The 24,143-nt window shown below is 36.3% G+C and overlaps 1 protein-coding gene across 3 annotated transcripts in view; it reads left to right on the top strand.

The window, feature by feature from the left end:
- Window positions 1-24,143, top strand: part of LRP1B (LDL receptor related protein 1B) — a 2,173,551-nt gene that overhangs the window by 2,142,296 nt on the left and 7,112 nt on the right. For all 3 annotated transcript variants that reach the window (XM_027561670.1, XM_027561656.1, XM_027561663.1), the window contains 2 exons: window positions 15,669-15,745; window positions 23,801-23,891. In XM_027561670.1, coding sequence (XP_027417471.1) covers window positions 15,669-15,745; window positions 23,801-23,891 — 168 coding nt within the window. The remainder of the gene's footprint in view (window positions 1-15,668; window positions 15,746-23,800; window positions 23,892-24,143) is intronic.

Below are 24,143 nucleotides of genomic sequence, written 5' to 3' on the forward strand. Positions count from 1 at the left end.
AGTTCACGGTTCACATATTGCTGAAGCCTGGCTTGGAGAATTTTGAGCATTACTTTACTAGCGTGTGAGATGAGTGCAATTGTGCGGTAGTTTGATCATTCTTTGGCATTGCCTTTCTTTGGGATTGGAATGAAAACTGACCTTTTCCAGTCCTGTGGCCACTGCTGAGTTTTCCAAATTTGCTGGCATATTGAGTGCAGCACTTTCACAGCATCACCTTTTAGGATTTGAAGTAGCTCAAGTGGAATTCCATCACCTCCACTAACTTTGTTCGTAGTGATGCTTCCTAAGGCCCACTTGACTTCACATTCCAGGATGTCTAGTTCTAGTTAACTGACCACACCATCCTGGTTATCTGGGTCATTAAGATCTTTTTTGTATATTTCTTCTGTGTATTCTTGCCACCTCCTCTTAATATCTTCTGCTTCTGTTAGGTCCAACCATTTTTGTCCTTTATTTTGCTCAGCTTTGCATGAAATATTCCCTTGTATCTTTAATTTTCTTGAAGAGATATCTAGTCTTTTCCACTCTTTTGTTTTCCTCTATTTCTTTGCATTGATCACTGAGGAAGGCTTTCTTCTCTCTCCTTGCTATTCTTTGGAACTCTGCATTCAAATGGATATATCTATATTTTTCTCCTTTGCCTTTCACTCTCTTCTTTCTCAGCCATTTGTAAGGCCTCCTCTAACAACCATTTTGCCTTTTTATATTTCTTTTTCTTGGGGATGGTCTTGATCACTGCTTCCTGGACAATGTCATGAACCTCCTTCCATAGTTCTTTAGGCACTCTATCAGATCTAATCCCTTGAATCTATTTGTTACTTCCACTGTATAATCATAAGGGATTTGATTTAAGTCATACCTGAATGGTCTGGTGGTTTTCCCTACTTCCTTCAATTTAAGTCTGAATTTGGCAATAAGGAATTCTTTATTTGAGCCACAGTCAGCTCCCAGTATTGTTTTTGCTGACTGTAAAGAACTTCTGCATCTTTATATGATCAATCTGATTTCAGTACTGATGATCTGATGATATCCATGTGTAGAGTCTTTTCTTGTGTTGTTGGAAGAGGGTGTTTGCTATGAGCAGTGTGTTCTCTAGCAAAACTCTGTTAGCCTTTGACCTGCTCTGTTTTGTACTCCAAGGCCAAATTTGCCTGTTACTTCATGTAGCTCTTAACTACATTTGCATTCCAGTCCACTAAAATGAAGTAGACCTCTTTTGGGTGTGTTAGTTCTAGAAGGTCTGATCGGTCTTCATAGTACTGTTCAACCTCAGCTTCTTCAGCATTACTTTTGGGGGCATGTACTTGGATTACTATGATATTGAATGGTTTGCCTTGGAAATGAACAGAGATCAATCTGTCATTTTGAGATCGCATCCAAGTACTGCATTTTGGACTCTGTTGTTGACTATGATGGTTACTCCGTTTCTTCTAAGGGATTCTTGCCCACAGTAGTAGATATAATGGTCATCTAAGTTAAATTCCACATTCCAGTCCATTTTAGTTCACTGATTCCTAAAATGATGTCGATGTTTACTCTTGCCTTCTTCTGTTTGATTACTTCCAATTTGCCTTGATTCATGTACCTAACATTCCAGGTTCCTATGCAATATTGCTCTTTACAGCATCGGACTTTACTTCCATCATCCATCACATCCATAACTGGGTGTTGTTTTTTCTTTGGCTCTGTCTCTTCATTCATTCTGGAGCTATTTCTCCACTCTTCTCTAGTAACATATCAGGCACCTACTGACCTGCAGAGTTCATCTATCACTGTCATTCCTTTTTGCATTTTCATACTGTTCATGGGGTTTTCAAGGCAAGAATACTGAAGTAGTTTGCCATTCCCATCTCCAGTGGACCATGTTTTGTCAGAACGGTCCACCATTAACCATCCATCTTGGGTGGCTGTACATGGCATAGCTCATAGTTTCACTGAGCTAGACAAGGTTGTGGTCCATGTGATCAGTTTGGTTAGTTTTCTGTGATATGTGGTTTTCATTTTGTCTGCCCTCTGGTGGATAAGGATAAGAGGCTTATGAAAGCTTCCTGATGGGAGAGATTGACTGAGAGGGAAACTGGGTCTTGTTCTGATGGGCAGGGCCATGCTCAATAAATCTTTAATCCATTTTTCTGTTGATGGGAGGGGCTGTGTTCCATCCCTGTTGTTTGACTGAGGCCAAACTATGGTGGAGGTAATGAAGACAATGGGGACTTCCTTCAAAAGGCCCCATGCATGCAGTACTGCACTCAGTGCTTCCAGCCCTGAAGCAGGCCACCTCCAACCCATGCCTCTGCTGGAGACTCCTGGACACTCATGGGCATGTCTGGGTCAGTTTCTTATGAGGACACTGCTCCTTTCCCCTGGGTCCTGGTGCTCACAAGGTTTTGTTTGTGGCCTCCAAGAGTCTATTTCCCCAGTCCTGTGTAAGTTTTGGTGGTTCTATGGTGGAGTTAATGGTGACTTCCTCCCAGAGGGCTTTTGCCACACCCAGGTCTGCTGCACGCAGAGCCCCTGCAGCAGGCCACTGATCACCTGTACCTTCACAGGAGACACTCAGACACTGTTCTGGCTCCGTCTCTGTGGGTTGGGCGTGCATTTTGTGCCCTTCCTAGGTCTGAGCAGCTCAGGTGACCAGGTGCTTGGCAAGTGCACTGTCCCAGGTGGGCCATGCATCTTAATCACTTCCCTGGTCCTGGCCACTTGGTTTCCCAGGTGTGCTGCAAGAGCACCAATTCATTTGTGCCGTATGTCTCCTCTGGAGAGCTGATCTCAGGCTATGACCCTACTGGCAGATGTTAACCATCCAGGATCTCAGGAAGACATACATAGTCTTGAAAAAACATAGTTTTGACTCTGTGTACCTTTGTCAGCCAAGTGATGTCTCTGCTTTTCAATGCGCTGTCTAGATTTGTCGTAACTTTCCTTCCAAGGAACAAGCGTCTAATTTCATGGCCACAGTCACTGTCTTCAGTAATTTTGAAGCACAAGAAAATAAAATCTGTCACTGCTTCAACTTTTTTTCCTTTCTATTTCCATGAACATGGGACCAGGACTAGATGCCATCTTCTTATTTTTTAATGTTGAGTTTCAAGTCAACTTTTTCACTTTCCTCTTTCACCCTCATCAAGAGGCTCTTAGTTCTTCCTCACTTTCTCCCATTAGGGTGCTATTATCTGCATATCTGAGGTTGTTTTGTATTTCTCCCAGCAATCTTTATTCTAGCTTGTGATTCAGCTCATTCAGTGTTTCACATGATATATTCTGCCTATAAGTTAAATAAGCAGGGGGATAATATACAGCCTTGTCATACCCCTTTCCTAATTTTGAACCAGTGAGTTGTTCCATGTCCAGTTCTAACTGATGTTTCTTGACTCACATATGGGTTTCTCAGGAGACAGGTAAGGTGGTTGGGTACTCCCGTCTCTTTAAAAATTTTCCACTGTTTGTTGTGATTCACAGAGTCAAAGGCTGTAGCATAATCTATGAAGCAGAAGTAGATTATTTTATTGGAATCGCCTTGCTTTCTCTATGATCCAGCAAATGCTGGCAATTTGATCTATGGTTTCTCTGTCTCTTCAAAGCCCATCTTGTACATGTGGAGGTTCACATATTGTTGAATACTTGTTGAAAGGATTTTGAGTATAACCTTGCTAGCATGTGAAATTAGCACAATTGTCCAGTAATGTGAACATTCTTTGGCACTGTCCTTCTTTGGGATTGAAATAAAAACTGATATTTTTCAGTTCTGTGGCCACTGATGAGTTTTCCAAATTTGCTGATATATAAAGTGCAACAACATCTTTTAAGACTTTAAATAGCTCAGCTGGAATTCCATCATCTCCACAAGCTTGTTCATAGTAATGCTTTCTAAGACCATTTGACTTCACACTCCAAGATGTCCAGCTCTATGTGGGTGACCATACCATCGTGGTTATCCAGGTCATTAAGATCTTTTTTGTATAGTTTTTCTGTGTTCTTGTCACTTTTTCTTAATTTATTCTCCTTCTATTAGGTCCTCTGGAGAAGGAAATGGCAACCCACTCCAGTATTCTTGCCTGGAAAATCCCATGGATGGAGGAACCTGGTAGACTACAGTCCATGGGGTTGCAAAGAGTCAGACACGACTGAGCGACTTCACTTCCTTTCTTTCTTTATTAGGCCTTCACAGTTTCTGTCTTTTATCATGCCCATCCTTGCATGAAATGCTTCCTTGATCTCTCCAGTTCTCTTAAAGAGAACTCTAGTCTTTCTCATTCTATTGTTTTCCTCTATTTCTTTGCTTTGTTCATTTATGAAGGGCTCTTTATCTCTCTTTGCTATTCTCTGGAACTCTGCATTCAGTCGGCTATATCTTTCTTATTCTCACTTGCCTTTTTCTTTTATTCTTTCCTCAGCTATTTGTAAAGCATCCTCAGACAACCACTTTGGCTTCTTGTGTTTCTTTTTCTTTGAGATGGTTTTAGTCACTGCCTCTTGTACAATGTTATGAAACTCAGTCCATGGTTCTTTAGGTGCTCTGTCTACCAGATCTAATCCCTTGAATCTATTTGTCACCTCCACTGTGTAATCATAAGGGATTTGATTTAGGTCTTATCTGAATGGCCTAATAGTTTTCCCTACTTTCTTCCATTTAAACCTGAATTTTGCAATAAGGAGCCCATGATCTGAGCCAGAGTCAGCTCCTAGTTTTGTTTTTTTTCTGATTGTATAGTACGCTTGCCTGGAATATCCCATGGATGGAGGAGCCTGGTAGGCTGCAGTCCATGGGGTCGGTAAGAATCGGATACGACTGAGCGACTTCACTTTCACTTTTCACTTTCATGCACTGGAGAAGGAAATGGCAACCCACTCCAGTGTTCTTGCCTGGAGAATCCCAGGGACGGGGGAGCCTGGTGAGCTGCCGTCTATGGGGTCGAACAGAGTCGGACACGACTGAAGTGACTTAGCAGCAGCAGCAGCAGCAGAGCTTCTCCATTTTCAACTGCAAAGAACAGAATCAATCTGATATCAGTGTTAACCATCTGGTGATGTCCATGTCTCCATAACCATCTGGTGATGTCTCTTAGGTTGTTGGAAAAGAGTGTTTGCTAAGACCAGTGTGTTCTCTGGACAAAACTCTGTTAGGCTTTCCCATGATTTATTTTATATTCCAAGGCCAAACTTGCCTATTATTCTGGGTAACTTTTGATTTCATACTTTTTCATTCAAATCCCCTATTACGAAAAGGCCACCTATTTTTGATATTAGTTTTAGAAGGTCTTGTAGGTCTTCAAAGAACCAGTCAACTTCAGCTTCTTCAGCATCAGTGGTTGGGGAACAGACTTGGATTGCTGTGATGTTGAATGGTTTGCCTTGGAAACGAACTGAGACCATTCTTTTTTGAGATTGCACCCAAGTTCTCCATTTTGGATTCTTTTGTTGACTGTGAGGCTACTCCATTTCTTCCAAGGGATTCAGTTGTAGATATAATGGTCATCTGAATTAAATTTGCCCATTCCCATCTATTTCAAATCACTGAATGCTAAGATGTCGATGTTTACTCTTGCCATCTCCTGTTTGACCATATCCAATTTACTTTCATTCACGAAATTTCAAACAATGGTGTGTGAAAAGACTCTTGAGAGTCCCTTGGACAGCAAGGAGATCAAATCAGTCAATCCTAAAGGAAATAAACCCTAAATATTCATTGAAACAACTGATGCTGAAGCTGAAGCTCCAATACCTGGGCCACCTGATGCAAAGAGATGACTCATTGGAAAAGACCTTGATGCTAGGAGAGATTGAGGGCAAGAGAAGAAGGGGGTGACAGAGAATGAGATGGTTGGATAGCATCATCTAATGGATATCAGTTTGAGCGAAGTCCAAGAACTAGTGAAGGACAGAGGAGCCTGGCATGCTGCACACCATGGATCTCAAAGAGTTGGACAAGACTGAACAACTGAACAACAACAACAACTTGGACCTAACATTCCAGGTTCCTTGCAATACTGTTCTTTACAACATCAGACTTTACTTTCACCACCAGACACATCCACAACTGAGTGTCCTTTCCACTTCGGCCCAGTGCCTCATTATTTTTGGAACTGTTAGTAATTTCCCTTCGTTCTTCCCCAGTATCATATAGGACACTTTCTGACCTGGGGAGACTCATCTTTCAGTGTTACATCTTTTTGCATTTTCATACTGGTCATGGGTTCTCCTGACAAGCATACTGGAGTGGTTGGCCATTTCCTCATCCAGTGGACCATGTTTTGTTAGAACTCTTCACTATGACCTTCCATCTTGGGTAGCCCTGCATGAAAAGGCTCATAGCTTCATTGAGTTATCAAAATCTCATTCACCATGACAAGGCTGTGATCCATGAAGGGGATATGTGCTGTCCAACTGGAAATAATTTTTTTCTATAGAATCAGAGCTATATATTTCACTTATAAACACATTCACATTCTCAAAACTTTGTATTAACTCTTTCTGGTATCCTTATCATTGCCCCAAATTTGTGTAGGGTTAATTGTCACTCTGCTTATTTAACTTATATGCAGAGTACATCATGAGAAACCCTGGGCTGGAAGAAGCACAAGCTGGAATCAAGATTGCCGGGAGAAATATCAATAACCTCAGATATGCAGATAACACCACCCTTATGGCAGAAAGTGAAGAGGAACTCAAAAGCCTCTTGATGAAAGTGAAAGAGGAGAGTGAAAAAGTTGGCTTAAAGCTCAACATTCAGAAAACTAAGATCATGGCATCTGGTCCCATCACTTCATGGGAATTAGATGGGGAAACAGTTGAAACAGTGTCAGACTTTATTTTTTCGGGCTCCAAAATCACTGCAGATTGTGATTGCAGCCATGAAATTAAAAGATGCTTACTCCTTGGAAGGAAAGTTCTGACCAACCTAGATAGCATATTCAAAAGCAGAGACATTACTTTGCCAACAAAGGTCCATCTAGTCAAGCTATGGTTCTTCCAGTGGTCATGTATGGATGTGAGAGTTGGACTGTGAAGAAAGCTGAGTGCCAAAGAATTGATGCTTTTGAACTGTGTTGTTGGAGAAAACTCTTGAGAGTCCCTTGGACTGCAAGGAGATCCAACCAGTCCATCCTAAAGGAGATCAGTCCCGGGTGTTCTTTGGAAGGACTGATGCTAAAGCTGAAACTCCAATACTTTGGCCACCTCATGCGAAGAGTTGACTCATTGGAAAAGACTCTGATGCTGGGAGGGATTGGGGGCAGGAGGAGAAGGGGACGACAGAGGATGAGATGGCTGGATGGCATCACCAACTCGATGGACATGAGTTTGGGTAAAATCTGGGAGTTGGTGATGGACAGGGAGGCCTGGACTGCTGCAATTCATGGGGTTGCAAAGAATGGAACATGACTGAGCAACTGAACTGAACTGAATATGCCTTGAACAATACTTAATGACTGCGGATGAATATGTCAAATATCCCCACCATGATTTGTTTCAGATTTTACCATGTTGCACCACAGAAACCCTAAGAACTATGAAGGATACTCATTAAGTTTTCAAAAAAAAATTTTTTTTGTTTACTCTTATTTGGATAAGGCAATGGCACCCCACTCCAGTACTCTCGCCTGGAAAATCCCATGGACCGAAGAGCCTGGTAGGCTGCAGTCCATGGGGTTGCTAAGAGTCGGGCATGACTGAGAGACTTCACTTTCACTTTTCACTTTTCACTTTCATGCATTGGAGAAGGAAACGGCAACCCACTCCAGTGTTCTTGCCTGGAGAATCCCAGGGACAGGGGAGCCTGGTGGGCTGCCATCTATGGGGTCGCACAGAGTCGGACACGACTGAAGTGACTTAGCAGCAGCAGCAGCAGCAGCATTTGGTGCTAAAACATAAAATATTCAAGTGGCAATTTACTGTATCTGCACTAAGCATAGAGATTTTCATCCTCATCCCACCACCCCGGCAACCACTCCTCCCGCAGTGACTTGGTATGTTTTTAATCCAATTTTGGTATTGGTTATTCATTTTGGCATCATGTAGATACAACTTTCCACTGGCATTACAGGATACATTGTTTTTCTTCCCACCTTTAGCTAGAGAGTTATAACCACTGTTTCCAATATAATATCCTATATGTATGTCTTCAATTATATCCGCCCTCGGGTTAGCCAGAGGCCAGAGGTGGCACCGCAGGATGGGTCAGTCAGAGACACACGCAAGACCCAGCACACAGGCCCCAAGTGGGTGGCTCCGCGGCAAGGGCCGAATCGGCCGCTAGGTGGCAGTCCAAAGGCCTAGAGCCCTGCGCTCATCTAGAGGCTCAAAGTCCTCAGCGACAGACACCGCCGGAGACCTATTAGCATACACTTTACTACATAATACTAAAATTTTGACTGGTCCTTTTCCTTTTTATTTGATGCAAGTAGAAATCATCTATTCACTCTATAAAAAACACACATTATGCCTTCCAGATCTGCTTTAATATATTTTCATATAGAATATAAGTAAAAGTTTTCCTTTACTAGAAATTTTGTTCTTTCTTTAATATTTATTGAATCATAATTTTACACTTCAGTGGCCATTTCTGCTCAAGTGGCATGCACAGAATTTTGTGGTCAAACATTTCTAACTTAAGACCAGCCATTCTTGACATACTTCCTTTTATGGATAATTTATTGGCAAACTAGATTTTATCTTTTCTATTTCTCCTTATTTCTTAAAATAAATCACTTTAAATAATCCACTTTGTTAATTTTTATTTCTTTCATGGCCACTTCTTCAACTGAAATTCCTCATTAATTTTTACTTTTCCTAAAATAATTGTTGGTCAGAGTTTATTGAATATCTCATTATTATTTTACTTCATAACATTAACTCTTCTCAGAAATCAAGAATTCTTTCTGACCAAATGTCCATAAGATTAAAGTAAGATTTGCTTTGTCTTACTAATTGTATCCATACCAAGTAACACAATGATTTAATGTAATATTTTAAAACTAGTCATTTTAATGTATAATTATGGAGTTGAATCAAGTATAGTTATTAGAGCAAACATAAATTTAAGATACTACCTTAAGCTTTTTGAAGAAAGCAAAGCAGGGTAATGCATAGCTATTTCTGTGTAAAAAATGACAGTGTCATTTTGATAGAGAATAGTACTGAATACATAGAAATTATAGTACAGAACACTGAGCTGAGCTTCTTGTGCTTTATATACACACGACAGTGTATATGTCATCATGGTCTCATGACCTAGAAGGACGGGATGGTGGTAGGGTGGTGGGTGGTACAAGAGGCAGAGGTTTATGTATGCATATGGCTCATTCACTTCACTGTAGAGTAGAAACTAACACAACAATGTAAAGCAATTATATTCCAATAAAATGCAAAAAAAAAAAGAAATTGTAATACAAGCCAAAATATATTTCAAATGAATGAAATATAGAGTAAATTGTTATGGAAGTTCAAAATCGCATCAAGTAATGATATAGATGAATTTATAATTGATGAATCTTGGATCTTACATAGTTATTTTGGAGCCAATGCAACAATGTGAAGTTGGTATTAGGAAGAATATTAACACTATTCAATAACATGTCCCTCCCTGTCACTGCCAGAAAGAGACATTACTGACCACAGTAGTGAGTTAATGTGGTAATTCTAACAATCGTACTACTCAAAAAATGCATTGATTCTCTTTTTGTTCAGATAATATTTCTACTTTCTTATTAAGGGACTGATACTCTCTTGGCAGGCAAGAGTAAGGAACAGCACTTTTCCTACTTCTGTGTTAGAATTAGAAGGATCATGAAAACTCCACATTTTATTTCTACTATTTATGAGCTATGATTTTTCAGGAAAATCATTTGAACACACTTCTTCATTACATAAGATGAATAATTAAAATTCATGGGTTATTATAGAAGCTGAACAAGGATATTTTTCATATGAAAATACTTATCCTAGAACCTGGCACAAAGTTTAGCAAATATTAATTGAACTTTATTCAAATTTTACTTCAAAGATAGGATGGGAAATTTTTGAAGCATGTTAAAAATTAGACATCTTTATGTATATATGAAATAATTTTATCTCAGAATAGTGTAGAACAATAATGGATGAAAAAATGCTTAAAAGTCAAGTTAACAAACTGGTCAATTAATAAAAAAGTATCCTTTCCAAATGCAGTAAAACATTTTGCACTTTCCACCATTACTGTCTGCAAGAAGAGGGGACATAAAAGGTGCTGGGGTCTATATAGAGTGTAAAGATTTAAAGTCAGGAATGTCACACAAATGCATTCATGTTTGTGCACCAAAAGAATGAAATTTACAGAATTAATCAGAAAAACATTTGCAAGTGACTTTTAATTTTTGAATTTTTATCACTGTATGAAAATATTGTTTTATAAATATGATGCACAAATGCAATCATAGTTTTAATTTTTATTGAGTGAGATTTGTGGAGCACCAAAACGTGCATAGGAATATGCACAAGTTTTCTAAAGCTTCTTTAATCCTTATGTGCCATATTTTTTCCCTATGTGTAGAAAGAAAAGGCTATATTAAAAGATTTTTCTTTCTGAATGTCTCCATCATCATGGTTAATAATGGCAGCCTAGCATATAAGAGGAGAAATTCAATTTCAAATTGCTTTAAGGTTCAGCTTTGAATTTCACTTTAGTCAGAAGAGTCGCGTGACCTTTAAATTTGATGAAAAGAGGAAGAAGATATTAATCTTATTATTTTATTTTGAAGTCTTCCCAAAGTAGGTGACTCTAGACCACATTTCCACAAAATGACATGAGTAGTCCACATATTGATCATCGTTACAGTGAAAGACAATACCTAAGATTTTAATATACCTTCCGTATTTTATATCTGATTTCAATTCTTTTTGTAAAATCACTCTACTACTTCAGAGCTCTTATTATTTCAAACAGTTTAACTATGTATCTTGTATTTATGTTTTATTGTAAAAACTGTTCTTTTTTAAAGATAACATTTTCCCTTATATATGCAAAATTTATTTTGATAGCCTGAAAATATTTATTGTGTATAATATAGTAATAGATGCTACATTATAGCCTTTACACAAAGGCAAAATTCTCCCTATTATAGAAAATTACAATTCGAATATAGAATATTGTAAGTATACAATTAGGGGCTTCCTAGGTACTTCAGTGGTAAACAATCCACCTGGCCATGCAAGAGATTTGGGGTTGATCTCTGGGTTGGGAAGATCCCCTGGAGAAGGAAATGGCAACCCACTCCAGAATTCTTTTTTTTTTTTTTTCTTTTTTTTGGGGGCTGGAGACTGAGTTCAATCACCAGTGATCCACAATTCAATCAATTGTGCCTTTGTAATGAAGCTTCCACAAAAACTCAAAAGAACAGGATTCAGAGAGCTTCCTTGTTGGCAAACACATGGAAGTCTGAGAAGAGTGATGTTCTCGGAAAGGGCATGAAGGCTTTCCCCATACCTTGTCCTATGCATCTATTCCATCTGGCTGCTCCTGAGTTATGTCCTTTTATTTGTTGCTTAGTCTCTCAGTTGTGTCCACCTCTTTGCAACTCCATGGACTGTAGCCTGTCAGGCTCCTCTGTCCATGGGATTTTCCAGGCAAGAATACTGGAGTGGGTTGCCATTTCTTTCTCCAGGGCACTCCAGAATTCTTGCCTGGGAAATCCCATAGACAGAAGAGCCTGGTGAGCTATGGTCCATGGGGTTGCCAAAAGCCAAACAGGACTTAGTGACTTAACGACAGACTATATCTGGAGAATCCCTTGGACAGAGGAGCATGGCAGGCTATGGTCCATAGTATCCCAAAGAGTTAGACACAACTGAAGCAACTTAGCACTATACAATAATTGCACACACTGTTAAAGAACACAATAAGTTAACTGTTCACGCATTTCATATACTAGCATTCAGATAAGAATTAGTTATCCAAAAAAAAGCCGCTCAGTTACTTTCAGGTAGTGTTAAAAACTTCTATCATTTAACCTTTTGAACAGTCTTGCTGGGCATGCGTATTATTATTCCTATCCTATTTTTTTAAATGATTGAACAGTATTTGATATAAGAACAAATATTTCCTAGAATGTGATTTATGAATTACTTGCATCAGGCTCAATTTGTTAAAATGCAGATTTCTGGCCACAACTCCAGGCTGCTTAATGAAAAGCTCTGGTATATGGGCCTCCAGAATTTCAACTTTCATTTTTCAGCTTGATAATCATTAGTCTAACATGTAACATAGAGGAAAGAATCTGATTAGGGAAACGACATAACAATAAACAGTCTTTCTTTTTAATGTCACTGGCCTTGGAGAGAAGGGGAGAAATCGAAAAGACTGTTAAATCAATATCCCTATACCAGGCAGCCACTGACTTTAAAAAACTGTGAGTGGAATATCTTCATACTATAATGTGAAAGGGATAAATGATTGTTCAAATAAATAAGAATCTATCTGACTTTATATCTACCTATACATTCATGATCCAACAATACTTTCATGAATTTTAGATTTCATGAATCTAAAATTCATGAAAGTACTTAAAAAGTTAAATAATTCAGAGTGGTATAGTGATCACACATAAAAAGAAACTGATTTTCATTGTTTTACAGTAAAGGGCAGTGGGGGGAAATGTAGAATAAATTTAAAAGGAATGATAAACATGTTTATGGTGCTAGAGAAAAAAAATGATTTATTTGGAGGGCCATGAAAGACTAACTCAAAGATTATTATCCAAAGATGAATAGCAAAAAACAGTGTGTTGCAATAGAACAGGTTAAAGATGACTAGGGCACAGACTACAAAGAGACAGATGCCAGAAATTATTATAGTCAGCATGATTATGCAAATAATTCAGTGGGAATCTGACAGGAAATTTTGATGATCCACACACATTTCAGTTCTTAAATGATCTGCCATTAATGGCTTTGATTATTGTAGTCTACTTAGAGAATTAAGATTTATGAATTTCTATAAAGATGGTAAAAATACTCGATCTTAAATCAGTCATTGGAAGAACTTGTGGAACAGCAAATGCCTAACATAATTTTTCAAGGTAGGCAACAAGAATAATGACTTCTATTTGATTTAATATCTCAAAAAAGATTATTTTTTAAGACTGGAACAAATGTAGATGAATGGAACATATTTTATCTTTGGCCATAAAACATTATTTTATAAGGAGTATAGGGGAAATTGCCAGGTGATCATCAGTTGCTTGAGAAACTGAATTGCTAAAATTAATTATTTCTCCAGCACAGTCTTTGAGACTTATTTCCAGTATGTAACAAAGAAAATATTCCTTGAAAATTAAGAATCTAACTGTACTTCCTCAAAACAGAAGAGAGGAGCATCATGACCACTAGCAAGCAATATAATTTATCTAACATAAATAATGGGTGCCAAGCTATGGATAAAATAGAAAATTAATCAAATATTGTTAACAAATACCAGCTGTACTATTTAAATAATTTCAAAATTTGGAATAAAACATTACAGCATTATTATCCTCTTTGTTTAAAAATCCCTCACTTCCCTTTTGGAGTTCTAAAGACATATTTTTAATAATTTTCTAAAATACATAAAACACATGATGTCATATCAGAACATCTGATCAATTAGCATTTACTCCAGTTCCTAAGCAATTCCATTTTCTTTCTTCTAAGCATCTCAGTATAATGATGAGCCCTGGAGGTTCTTATCTCTAGTAACATAAAATGTACCTCAGATCATTTCTCTTATTTAACTTGAACCCTGATTTAGATTGCTGTTGTAATTGCTGTTTCTTAATCAGCAGAGGTAATGTAAGGAGCAAATTTTGATATTTTAATCAATATTTCAACATGATTGCACAAAACATCTTTGTATACATCACTTGTATAACAAAATTACCAAATAATCAGTATTATTTTTTTCAACGGAGCATGGAAAATATCTTCAGTGGTCAATCAGAAAGATTCGACAAATGTAAAATGACATAAAACAAAAACAAATTTTGCAATGATTAGAATTCATTCTAGCAACATGTTTGCAAAATCTGCCTAAACATGTCTGCCTAATTATCTTTGGACTGTATAAACAATTAGAAACTGAAGAACTGGAACGATTTTCTAAATCATTCATCCATAGAAACACAACTAAGGAAGAAAAGGAATGACTTTTTAAAACCAATGATTTTATTGGTTTTTCACTTGATTATACTTATTTGAAATATGCTCATTTCATTACCTGACTTCATAATATAGACAGAGTCAGAACTGGCCTTAAATTTATTTATCTATTTTAATGATTTATTGGTAATATAGTATATGATAAATATATGTGAAATATGTTAATTTTTATAAAAGTTCTGAATAAAACATTTGGATAATGCATGAAAAGATGACAAAATAATAATTATAATGATATTAATTTTCATTTAAATCATGTTCCATATGTAATATAATTAATCAAATAACTATATTCTTGAATAGTAGCATTATTGTCAATTATTCTGATTTTGAATAATTCCTTTCATGAAACAAAATAATGCTTTTGTGAAAAAAAATTTTTTATAAATTGAATTTGTCAGTATGATGATTTTATGAGCTCTTGCCTGTGTTTTAGGACACCCAATACTGTCTTCACAAATACCACATAAAATTCACGTGGCATCATAGAAGCCTAGTTCCGAAACAGATTCAGCTATCTGAATTGGCTATGACAGAATTGGCAGAGACCTAGAAATTGCAGTCATTTAGTTTGGCCACCATGCCCAAAGAGATCTACTTGGAATGACTCTGGAATCTATTATTTTGTTGTGTACAACTATTCTTGATATGGTGGTATTTGACAATCATTTTAAATAAGAACCAAAGCCAATTTAAATGGTTTCTCTATGGATTTCCTCTGACAGATGCACAGAGGCATCTGTGTTAGCCAGCAGACCTTATTCAAACATAGCTAAAACCATTCCAGCATTCATTTTGATGCAATCAGCTAATTATATGGTTATGATTTATGTTTAAATGAAGAATTTTAATCAGATCTATTATTTTAATCCTCTGTTAAACTTCCCATCATAATGTCAAGGTTCCTGTATGGGCAAGACAAATTCTCTGAATGAAAATTTCAGCATATTCTCTTGATTTCATGGTAATAGAATTATGATCTTACATGGGAAAGTACTATATTTCCTTATCTTTGATTTAGAAGAGTAAAAATTCTGCAGTCTGAACTATGAGACAGATGACCACTTACTCTTTGGTAATTAGTTACACTTTGGAGTTAGAAGCAGCAAAAGTAAATTACAGAAATTTAATAAACAAGGATTTGCTTGACAGGCAAGCTCCATTTTTATAGTAGCATAATTTTCAGTATTTCTCAAATTAACCTCAATTTTTAATTAAAATTTCAGTTTTGTTACAAAATCTGCCAAATTTAAGTTTAACATATAATAAAGAAAAATGAATGTAAACTTTAAAAGAAAGTATTTTAACAAGTGAAGTCCAATGGAAGTTACTCTCAGCATACTGACAATATGTGGGAAATAAGCAGAAATCTCTATTAAGTATTCATGAACTATGATAGTTGGTTTCTCTTTCATTTCATTTGCTTGAAGTCACCACATTAGCAGACTTGTGAGTTTTGTTACTCATTGATTTGTTTTGTGTTGTTTTTATCTTTCCAGGTGCTCCACCAACTGGTCAGGCACACAGTGTGAGAGGCCAGCCCCAAAGAGCAGCAAGTCTGACCATATCAGCACAAGTAAGCTTCTCAGATTAATATCTTTGGTGTCTCACATAGAATAGAAATCATTGTTTTCTTCTTACACCACCCATCTTTCTTCTTACCCATCAACTGAGGGAACTGAGTCTTGGAAAACCTGCTTCATGGAATTTTGCCAAAGACCCACTTCAATCCAGGTGATTTTTGAAAGATGAAGCACTGAGCTCCTACCTGGTGACAGGATCAATCATTAGGTACTCTTTCAGGTTCTGAGGGTTCATCTCAAACTTTGGCAGTTGTCAGAACACACACCTGCAAACCTAGCATGAGCTTTTCTTAGGAAATGTGTCAGCTGCAAAAGATGCAAATATCACAGTAGATGTGAGAATGCTGCAGGAAAAAAAATAATTTCATGTTTTAATTAAAATGTATTATTCTTGAAGTGCATTTCAAAGTGTTGTGGAAAAACAAACTTAACCAGTTAGTCCCAAAGTGATAAAGTATGTTAACAAGCAATTTTTAATAAGGATCCTAGTTGCTTTACTGCTTCCTTATCTTTAAAGTACTGGTTTTGAAGTATAGTAAAATATAGTTCAGTATTTTGCAAGTTTTTTTGTGTGTGTAGCTGTAGCCTTAGGACATGTCTCTGATATGAAGATTCATCTATATCAACATTTTGTGTCTCCACAGACACATTGGAAGACAGTGTGTGTGTTGGAAGGCATTCTGTGTCTTTCAATATCTTTAAATGATTTTATAAAGATTTTCAAAATAAAACTCTGAAAGAAAAATTTCTCAGTTCACACATATTAGCACTAATGAATGAGAAAGTTTTGAGAAATCTGTAATAACTATCAAGTAAGTAAATATATTCTTGAAGAGAAAAAAACAGTATCTCTGGTTTATGAAGACTTAGTAATTTTTTCTAGTACTTCACTGCTGGTATTGTGCATATGAAAATAAAATACTATGGAATTTGTGAAAAAGGAAAGATATTATCAAATTCAAAAGTGTATGATTTTTGTGGTTATATGGCAGAAACCAACATAACATTGTAAATCAATTTTCCTCTGATCAAGGAATAATTTTTTTAAAAACAGTATATGATTTTGTACCTTAGACAAAGGTTCCCAGTGTTTGCTGATTTACTTGTCTGTTGTACCTGTCCCCAAATAATTTATCATTGCTTGAAATTCTTCCAATGACACTATCCAAAGTTCCACCACTTAGAGATTAACTCGGGCTAATAGGGATGACTATCTTTGAAAAATGACAATTAGGCCTAGAACAAATAACCTTAGAACTGAGTACAGAACAAATAACCTTAGAACTGAGTACTTTAATTTGGAGATGTGAGGTAAGTGATTCCAGTCAAGGAACATGTGGGGTTAATTACCTTAGCATTTGTGTGTTGTCTTAAGAAAGGGAAGGGAGAAGAACTTAACAAAGATATGGACATGTAATTATAGGAATAGGGCACCAGGATTTGATGAATGGGTTCATAAAATATAGTAGAGGTGTAAAAATATACCTTGCCTAATTTAATATTTCAAAAGAAAAGCAAAAGAAAAAAATACTCTTATCTATCTCTCTTCCAGGATCATACTAACATTATTACCAATAATTCTTGGGAAATACCAATGTATATGATTTTGTGAACTAGTTATAAGACTCAGTCATCATCAAAAGCATTTTTTAGTGGAAAGAAATGCATTTGATGTACCAAGCTATAGAACACACTGAGGTAATAAACTGATAATTAATGAAGATATAGTATTTTAGCCTTTTATGGTAATTTCTCAATTATGTACGATAAATAAAAAATATTCTTTTAGAGAGGTAAAACAATTTTAAATATTGATAAAACTCTGAAAGGAAACAGAGTAGAATGTCAATTGAATTTTCAGTTTATATATAAGGCCCATCTACAAGGGAGAAGTTTGGGTGCTGGAAGATGATCTTGAGGGGTGTGCCAGTTGTATTTGTTGAAAGGTGATGTCTTCAACCACTTGTATCAGTAACAAGCTCCCGTATAAGAAAAATGTCTCCAATTACATGCAGCAGCTCTAAAACGGGGACCATCACATGGAAGGAGGCGTGTCGAGTAGTGGTAACCCCTTTTTCAAGGATTCTGATGCTCATTCTTCCATCACTGATTTAAAGTCATTAAATTTAATGGAGGTATCAAGGCACATTGAAAGGACTATTAGCTATGCAAATGTCAAATTATCTCAGGTTTGAGCGAAGTTGACCAAATAATGACTCTATTAAAAGGTACTTATCGTCAGACATTTGTGCTGAGAGAAACTTGCCTCAGTAACTTTGAAAAGAGAGGAAAGGTAGTTAAGCCAATCTTTCCTAAGGTAGGAGGGCTATTTTTATTCTGTCAGGTAAGCTCCAGTGGTTTTTGAATTGTTGTCAAATGTTCCCCGAACCTGGGCAGAAGTCATCTGTTTTATGGATGGATGTTTTAGGAACATGTCCTCAAACCTGCACTTCTACTCACAGTGAAGCATTCTATAATCGTTGGGCCTTGGTGCCATCAGGAATATACTGCCTCTGTCAGCCTCACTTGCGTCAGCTGGCACGGAGATTTACCTTTCTAATTGATGAACAACTTTCTTAATCAACTCTGAGTAGTCATACTGAGGTTTTCTAGCCCTTGCTGTTTGAAGTGTCTAAAGATCAGCCTGTGGAATTAAGCAGATCTATTATTCTAGAACCCCGCTTAAGTTCTACTTGAAAAAGTTAGTCTGAAAATTCTGATTTGTAAGAGTTTTAAATTAAGGATGATTAAATATTTTTATATACTCCTATTTTAAACTTACCTGAAGTTTTAAAGGAGTGGATACTCAACGTTTGGATTAAGCTATTCATATCTGCTACGATTAAGGAGGATAAACATACCCACAGCATTTGTCGGGCAATACAGTGATGCTGTATTTTATTGTAGTGACAAGGAATGTGTGATATCTGTTAGGGAGTTATACGTAGCTTCTGTTTTCCTACTTTATCTTTTTTAAACCATGATATTTCAAAAAATACGGATTATACCAGAGAATTATAAACGTGCAAATATAGAGATAAAAATGCTACAAAATCATGCATTTGTCCTAATTCTCCCAAAGCAAGTATTTATTGAGCCTCTACTAAGTGTCAAGTAATGTCTAGATCCTAAAGCTGAATCAGTGCATACAACAAACAGTGCCTCTTCTCATGAAGCTGAGAGGGGCTAGAGAGCAGAGAGCAGGGGAGGATTAATTTAAAAAGAAAGCAAGGAAATAAGTAAACTTTTGGAAAATAATTGTGAGTCTTGATTGGACCTATTAAGGAAGTAAAAAAGGCACAGAAATGGAGACTATCAGAAGAGAACTGATATCAAGAGTGATTTCTCTGGGATGGTGATATTTAAATTGACTTGAATGATTAAAAAGGGGAGGAGAGACTAAGGGTATTTCAAACAATAGGAGTATCAGATACAAGAATCCTGGAGGGATTGAAAGAAGACCAGTGTCCTGGCACAAAGGGGACAAGAGTGAGAATGGTGCTAAGTGAGGATGGTTATGAAAGACCAAATGATAAGCATCCTCCTGGAAATCCCTGGAAGGATAAAATAAGTTTGGAACATGATTTTTTTTATGATTTTTAAAATTATATTTTATCAAAATGGTTAATAAATAGCAGTCTAGTTATTATATATTTACATACACATATACACTCACATTTATGCATATACGTAAACACAAACTTGAGATCTGAATATATAGCAGCAAGTCAAAAGAGGTCATTGTAATGGTATAATTTATGCTTATATTTTTCTACTATAAGTTCAACCAATAAATAAAAGATTCTTTTCTTTAACCTTCATGAAGCCTTCTGGTTTCCATCCTAACCTCTTGAAACAGCTGTCTTGTTTGTGAGATACTTCTTTTTGATCTCTTCTAGTTAATTCATTTATTACTCCATACACTCTGCTTTGCAATCCATAATTCTTTGACCTCAGTTTTCAACTCTTTGCCAATTACTCCCAAATTTCTGTCTTCAATCCTGATTTCTCTCCTGAGTTTGAGACATGTATACCACTGCACAATTGTTGTATCCATATCAATGTCATCTCTGTCTATATCTGTATATCTATATTCTACAGGAAACTGATGTTCAGTGTTTCCCAAAATAATCTCATTCCCTTCCCCAATCAGCCGGCCATTTTAATGCACCTTATTTTGCCTTCCTGTCTACACAGCTGGCCACAGAAATTTACCCAAGCAACACTTAGGAGTCACTCTTAACCTTCCTTCTAAATTGACTTCAACAATCTATTCAATAGATGTTACTTCCTAAATTTTCTTCAACATTATCAGCTTGAACATTCCTTCCTAACATCCCTTTGCTTCTCTCTTCAGTCACAGCTCCCTCCAACACCCTCCACTCTACTCTCCAGTCAGGCTGTTCTTTAATCTTTTCTCCTCCAGGTCTTCACATTTCTCTCCCTAGATTAATTCAGTATCTCCTCCTCCACTCGACCTGCATTCTCTTTCATGGGAATAAAGAGGACTTCCATCAGGTTTCAGAGACATACCAACCCTCCTCTTCTATCCCAGATCTAGTTGGCTCCTCTATGTTTGCAGAGCTGCATACTTTCACTAGGCTAGTGCATATCACTGTGAATAAACCCATGTGTTTGTCATCTTCCAGTATACATCAAACAACATGAGAGGAGGGACATTTCTATCCCCACTGAGAAGTATAGTAAGTGTTGCGTGTGTGGGACATAGCAACACTTAAAAATATATTTGCTAATTGAGAACCAAATGGACAGTCCCTATGATATCTTAGGCACTGTGCTATCTACAAAACCTAGATAGATAGCTTATGCCCCCAAATTACAAATGAACTACTCTCTACAATATGTTGTGAAAAGTGAAAAATAGAGTTATGCATGGAGTGATACAGCAATATGTATTTTGAATTAGTCAGTAAACATGTATGAGCACTTTCTGTATAGTAGACACACTTCTATTTACATTACTGTGATGCATATGTTAATGATAACACTCATTTTATTAATGTGTAAACTCGGACAAAGATAAAAAATTGGCCCCAGCGTATGTCCTAGTGAGATGAGATTTGAACAGAGGTAGCCTGGATACACAATCTGCTATCTCAATTGTGATGCTGTACTTCCTCTCCCATGGAAGATGTTTCTTCTTGGCATAGCAATTTGATAATATAGTTCTTTCAAATGGAAAAGCGTTACATAATGGGGCCTCAGAACAACTTTGCAAAGAAAGACTGGCTCTATTTTCTTTTTTTAAATTAATCTATTTATTTTAATTGGAGGCTAATTACTTTACAATATTGTAGTGGTTTTTGCCATACATAGACATGAATCATTTTCTATAAGAAAATTGTTGAGATTTCCTCTTCACCCAGTAAGTACAGAGTGTACTTTTTAAAAAAATCTGTTTAGAACAGTCCACCAACAATATACTGTTAAAAAAATCACCTGTAATAGACCTTGATTGTTATATGTTACAATATGATATTTACTGCCATGTACATTGCTTGGAAAAAATACTTCTTTTGATAAATACCTATATAATATTCTAAAAATATATGTAGTTTCCAGTTGTTTCCATGCATATAAACTATTTTACAAAAAAAAAAAAAAAAGAGAAAAACTTGCCAAATTGCTACCCTGCATTATTTATCTACTATATTGAAGATTATCACAGTTACCTTGATAGGTTATATGAACATATTAGAACAGTAGGCTGTTAAACAGAGTGCTTGTAATGTAAAGGACTGGAAGCCATCTGTCATGGGGAAAAGAAAAACGAAGGTCTTTTAATCTTTTTTTTCTAGCATGCATAATTAACAGCATTTCTACCTAATAGGAATAAAAGAAACTATGTAGAACAAGTAAAATCTAAGTATCTAAATAATTTGCAATTGCTTGGAGGAGAGAGTAACTTTATGTACCTTAAAACCAATATTGGTATTTTAAACCTACAAATTTACCACAAATTTTAGCAGAAAAAAAAAAAAAAAGATAAAGTGAGGATATTTATAAAGCCATGATTAATTAAGTCAATTTATGAAGAAACCAAGCTGCTCACTGGTATTTAAAATTTGTGAACAAATGTTAATTACTATCCAAGGTGCCAGATTCTCTACTTCTATTAAATACTAATAATTGCACGTGCATATAGTTCATTTTCCCCAGTCCAAGAAGGTAATAAAATATCAACCTCACTCAATTATATAGTGCTGGTAGCAACATAAAAAAAGAAAAGAAAATGAGTATTACATTTCAGAAACTGACTAAAGAAAGAAAGCCATATTTTTCCTTACATGAAAGAGAGAGTTATTTGATTATTTCAGACAAGCTATTTTTGAAGTTTCAAATTGAAAGATTATCTTATATATGTCCTTTCTTTAATAAAGAATTTTTGGTATTTTAGTAACTGATCTCAAATGCTGGGAAAGATTGAAGGTGGGAGGAGAAAGGGATGACAGAGGATCAGATGATTGGATGGTATCGCTAACTTAATGGACATGAGTTTGAGTAAACTCCGGGAGTTGGTGATGGACAGGGAGGCTTGGCGTGCTGCAGTCCATGGGGTCGCAAAGAGTTGGCCACGATTGAGAGACTGAACTGAACTGAACTGAAGCAGCTGTTTATTGTGCTTAATATCACCATTAATTTTTTATCATAGTACATGTATATGCAGAGGACAATTCATATATTTAATAACTCTTAATGTTTTATTCCTGAACCATTCAAGATCCTCACATTAAAATTTAACTAGTTTGGGTATTGCTTTGTTTCTCATTTTAGACAATGATTAAGCTCATTTGGCAGTTTCAGTCAGATGCTTTTCCCAAATAAGCAAAGGCTTTATCTTATGGGTACTAGATATTTGTCTGTTGGAAATGTGGGTATTGGGTACTTGATAGAGCTACTTAATACTCTCCTGTTATTAGGCAATGCTTGCATTCTGTTTTCTTCCTGCCTAAGTGACATATGACCCTAGGTGTATCTTACTATGGATCACATCAGTGGCAAAGAGGTATTGTCTTCTTTAGGAAAAAAACAAAAAAGATTGCTTTTCTTGCCAAAAAAACTAAGACCCACTTTCTATGACCACTTTTGAAAATCTATTCCATAGAACTTTTACTCCATTTGGAAAATGAGTGATACAACCTAAGCTCATTCTTATAAATGTATGGGAAAAAAGGGAAAGTAGACATTTACAACATAAGCCAAGCCCCCAGATATGGTTTGTTGAAACTGTTCTGGAGCTACAATTTGAGAAAGAGAATCCTCTTTGTTCCCCTACTTTGTAGAATCAAGCTAAAAGCCGTATGTGGTAGGTCTTCATGTCTCTATTTTTACGGGTGGAGAGCATGAGCCTCAAATTTTAAATAACTTTTCTAAGGTTTCAATTCAGGTAAGTTGTGAAACTATTATTTAGGCTGCTGCTGCTAAGTCGCTTCAGTTGTGTCCGCACTCTGTGCGACCCCATAGATGGCAGCCCACCAGGCTCTGCTGTCCCTGGGATTCTCCAGGCGAGAATACTGGAGTGGGTTGCCATTTCCTTCTCCAGTGTCCATCCAAATCCGACACTGTTGCCCCTTTTGCTTTCCCAGGCTGCCATCTAACTTGGCCATGTACTTATGGCCAGATATTTATACCTAAAGGAGAAAAAAAAAAAACAACTAATGATGGAAATATAGCCAGGCAAATTGCAGAAATGTGTATTCAGTCAGAGTTTATTTATTTATATCTTTGCAAATAGATGTCTGGTGAGAACAAGACTCAGACTGACAAAGAAGTCAGTATTTCTAACCTCAGGTATTTAATTATAACATATAAATAAAAGATATCTAAAGAAATGTTTCCAGTAGTTCAAATATTTAATAGGAAAAATGACTTTGCAGTAAAGTAGTGATGAACTAGGAATATAGACATTTGGCCTAAGCTTTATTGTTATTATGTCAATGGTCAAATGATTTGATGTAATAAAGTGTTGTTATGTCCATCTTGACTTCATTTTGTGTGTTGATCTGTTCATTCATTTCTTTTTCCAGGAAGCATAGCCATCATTGTGCCTCTCGTCCTCTTGGTGACTTTGATAACCACCTTGGTAATTGGTTTAGTGCTTTGTAAAAGAAAAAGAAGGTAAGAGGCAGTATTCTAGACTAACAGTAAATAAATTACATAAGTAGTTATAGAAACAGTGCTTTTTAAAAACTTCTTAAAATGTGATTTACTTATTCCAACTGCATAATTCTGTGTTTTCTGAGCCATTTTATCCTTCTTTCATTTTAAGCAATTATAATTCAAACAAACTTTCTCTTATATTATATTGCTAGAATGGTTACATTTATTGTATATATTCTAACAAAAATTACAAGGGAATATATTAAACTT

This window comes from Bos indicus x Bos taurus, chromosome 2, assembly GCF_003369695.1.
Source record: "Bos indicus x Bos taurus breed Angus x Brahman F1 hybrid chromosome 2, Bos_hybrid_MaternalHap_v2.0, whole genome shotgun sequence".
In the NCBI taxonomy this organism is placed as follows: Eukaryota; Metazoa; Chordata; class Mammalia; order Artiodactyla; family Bovidae; genus Bos; species Bos indicus x Bos taurus.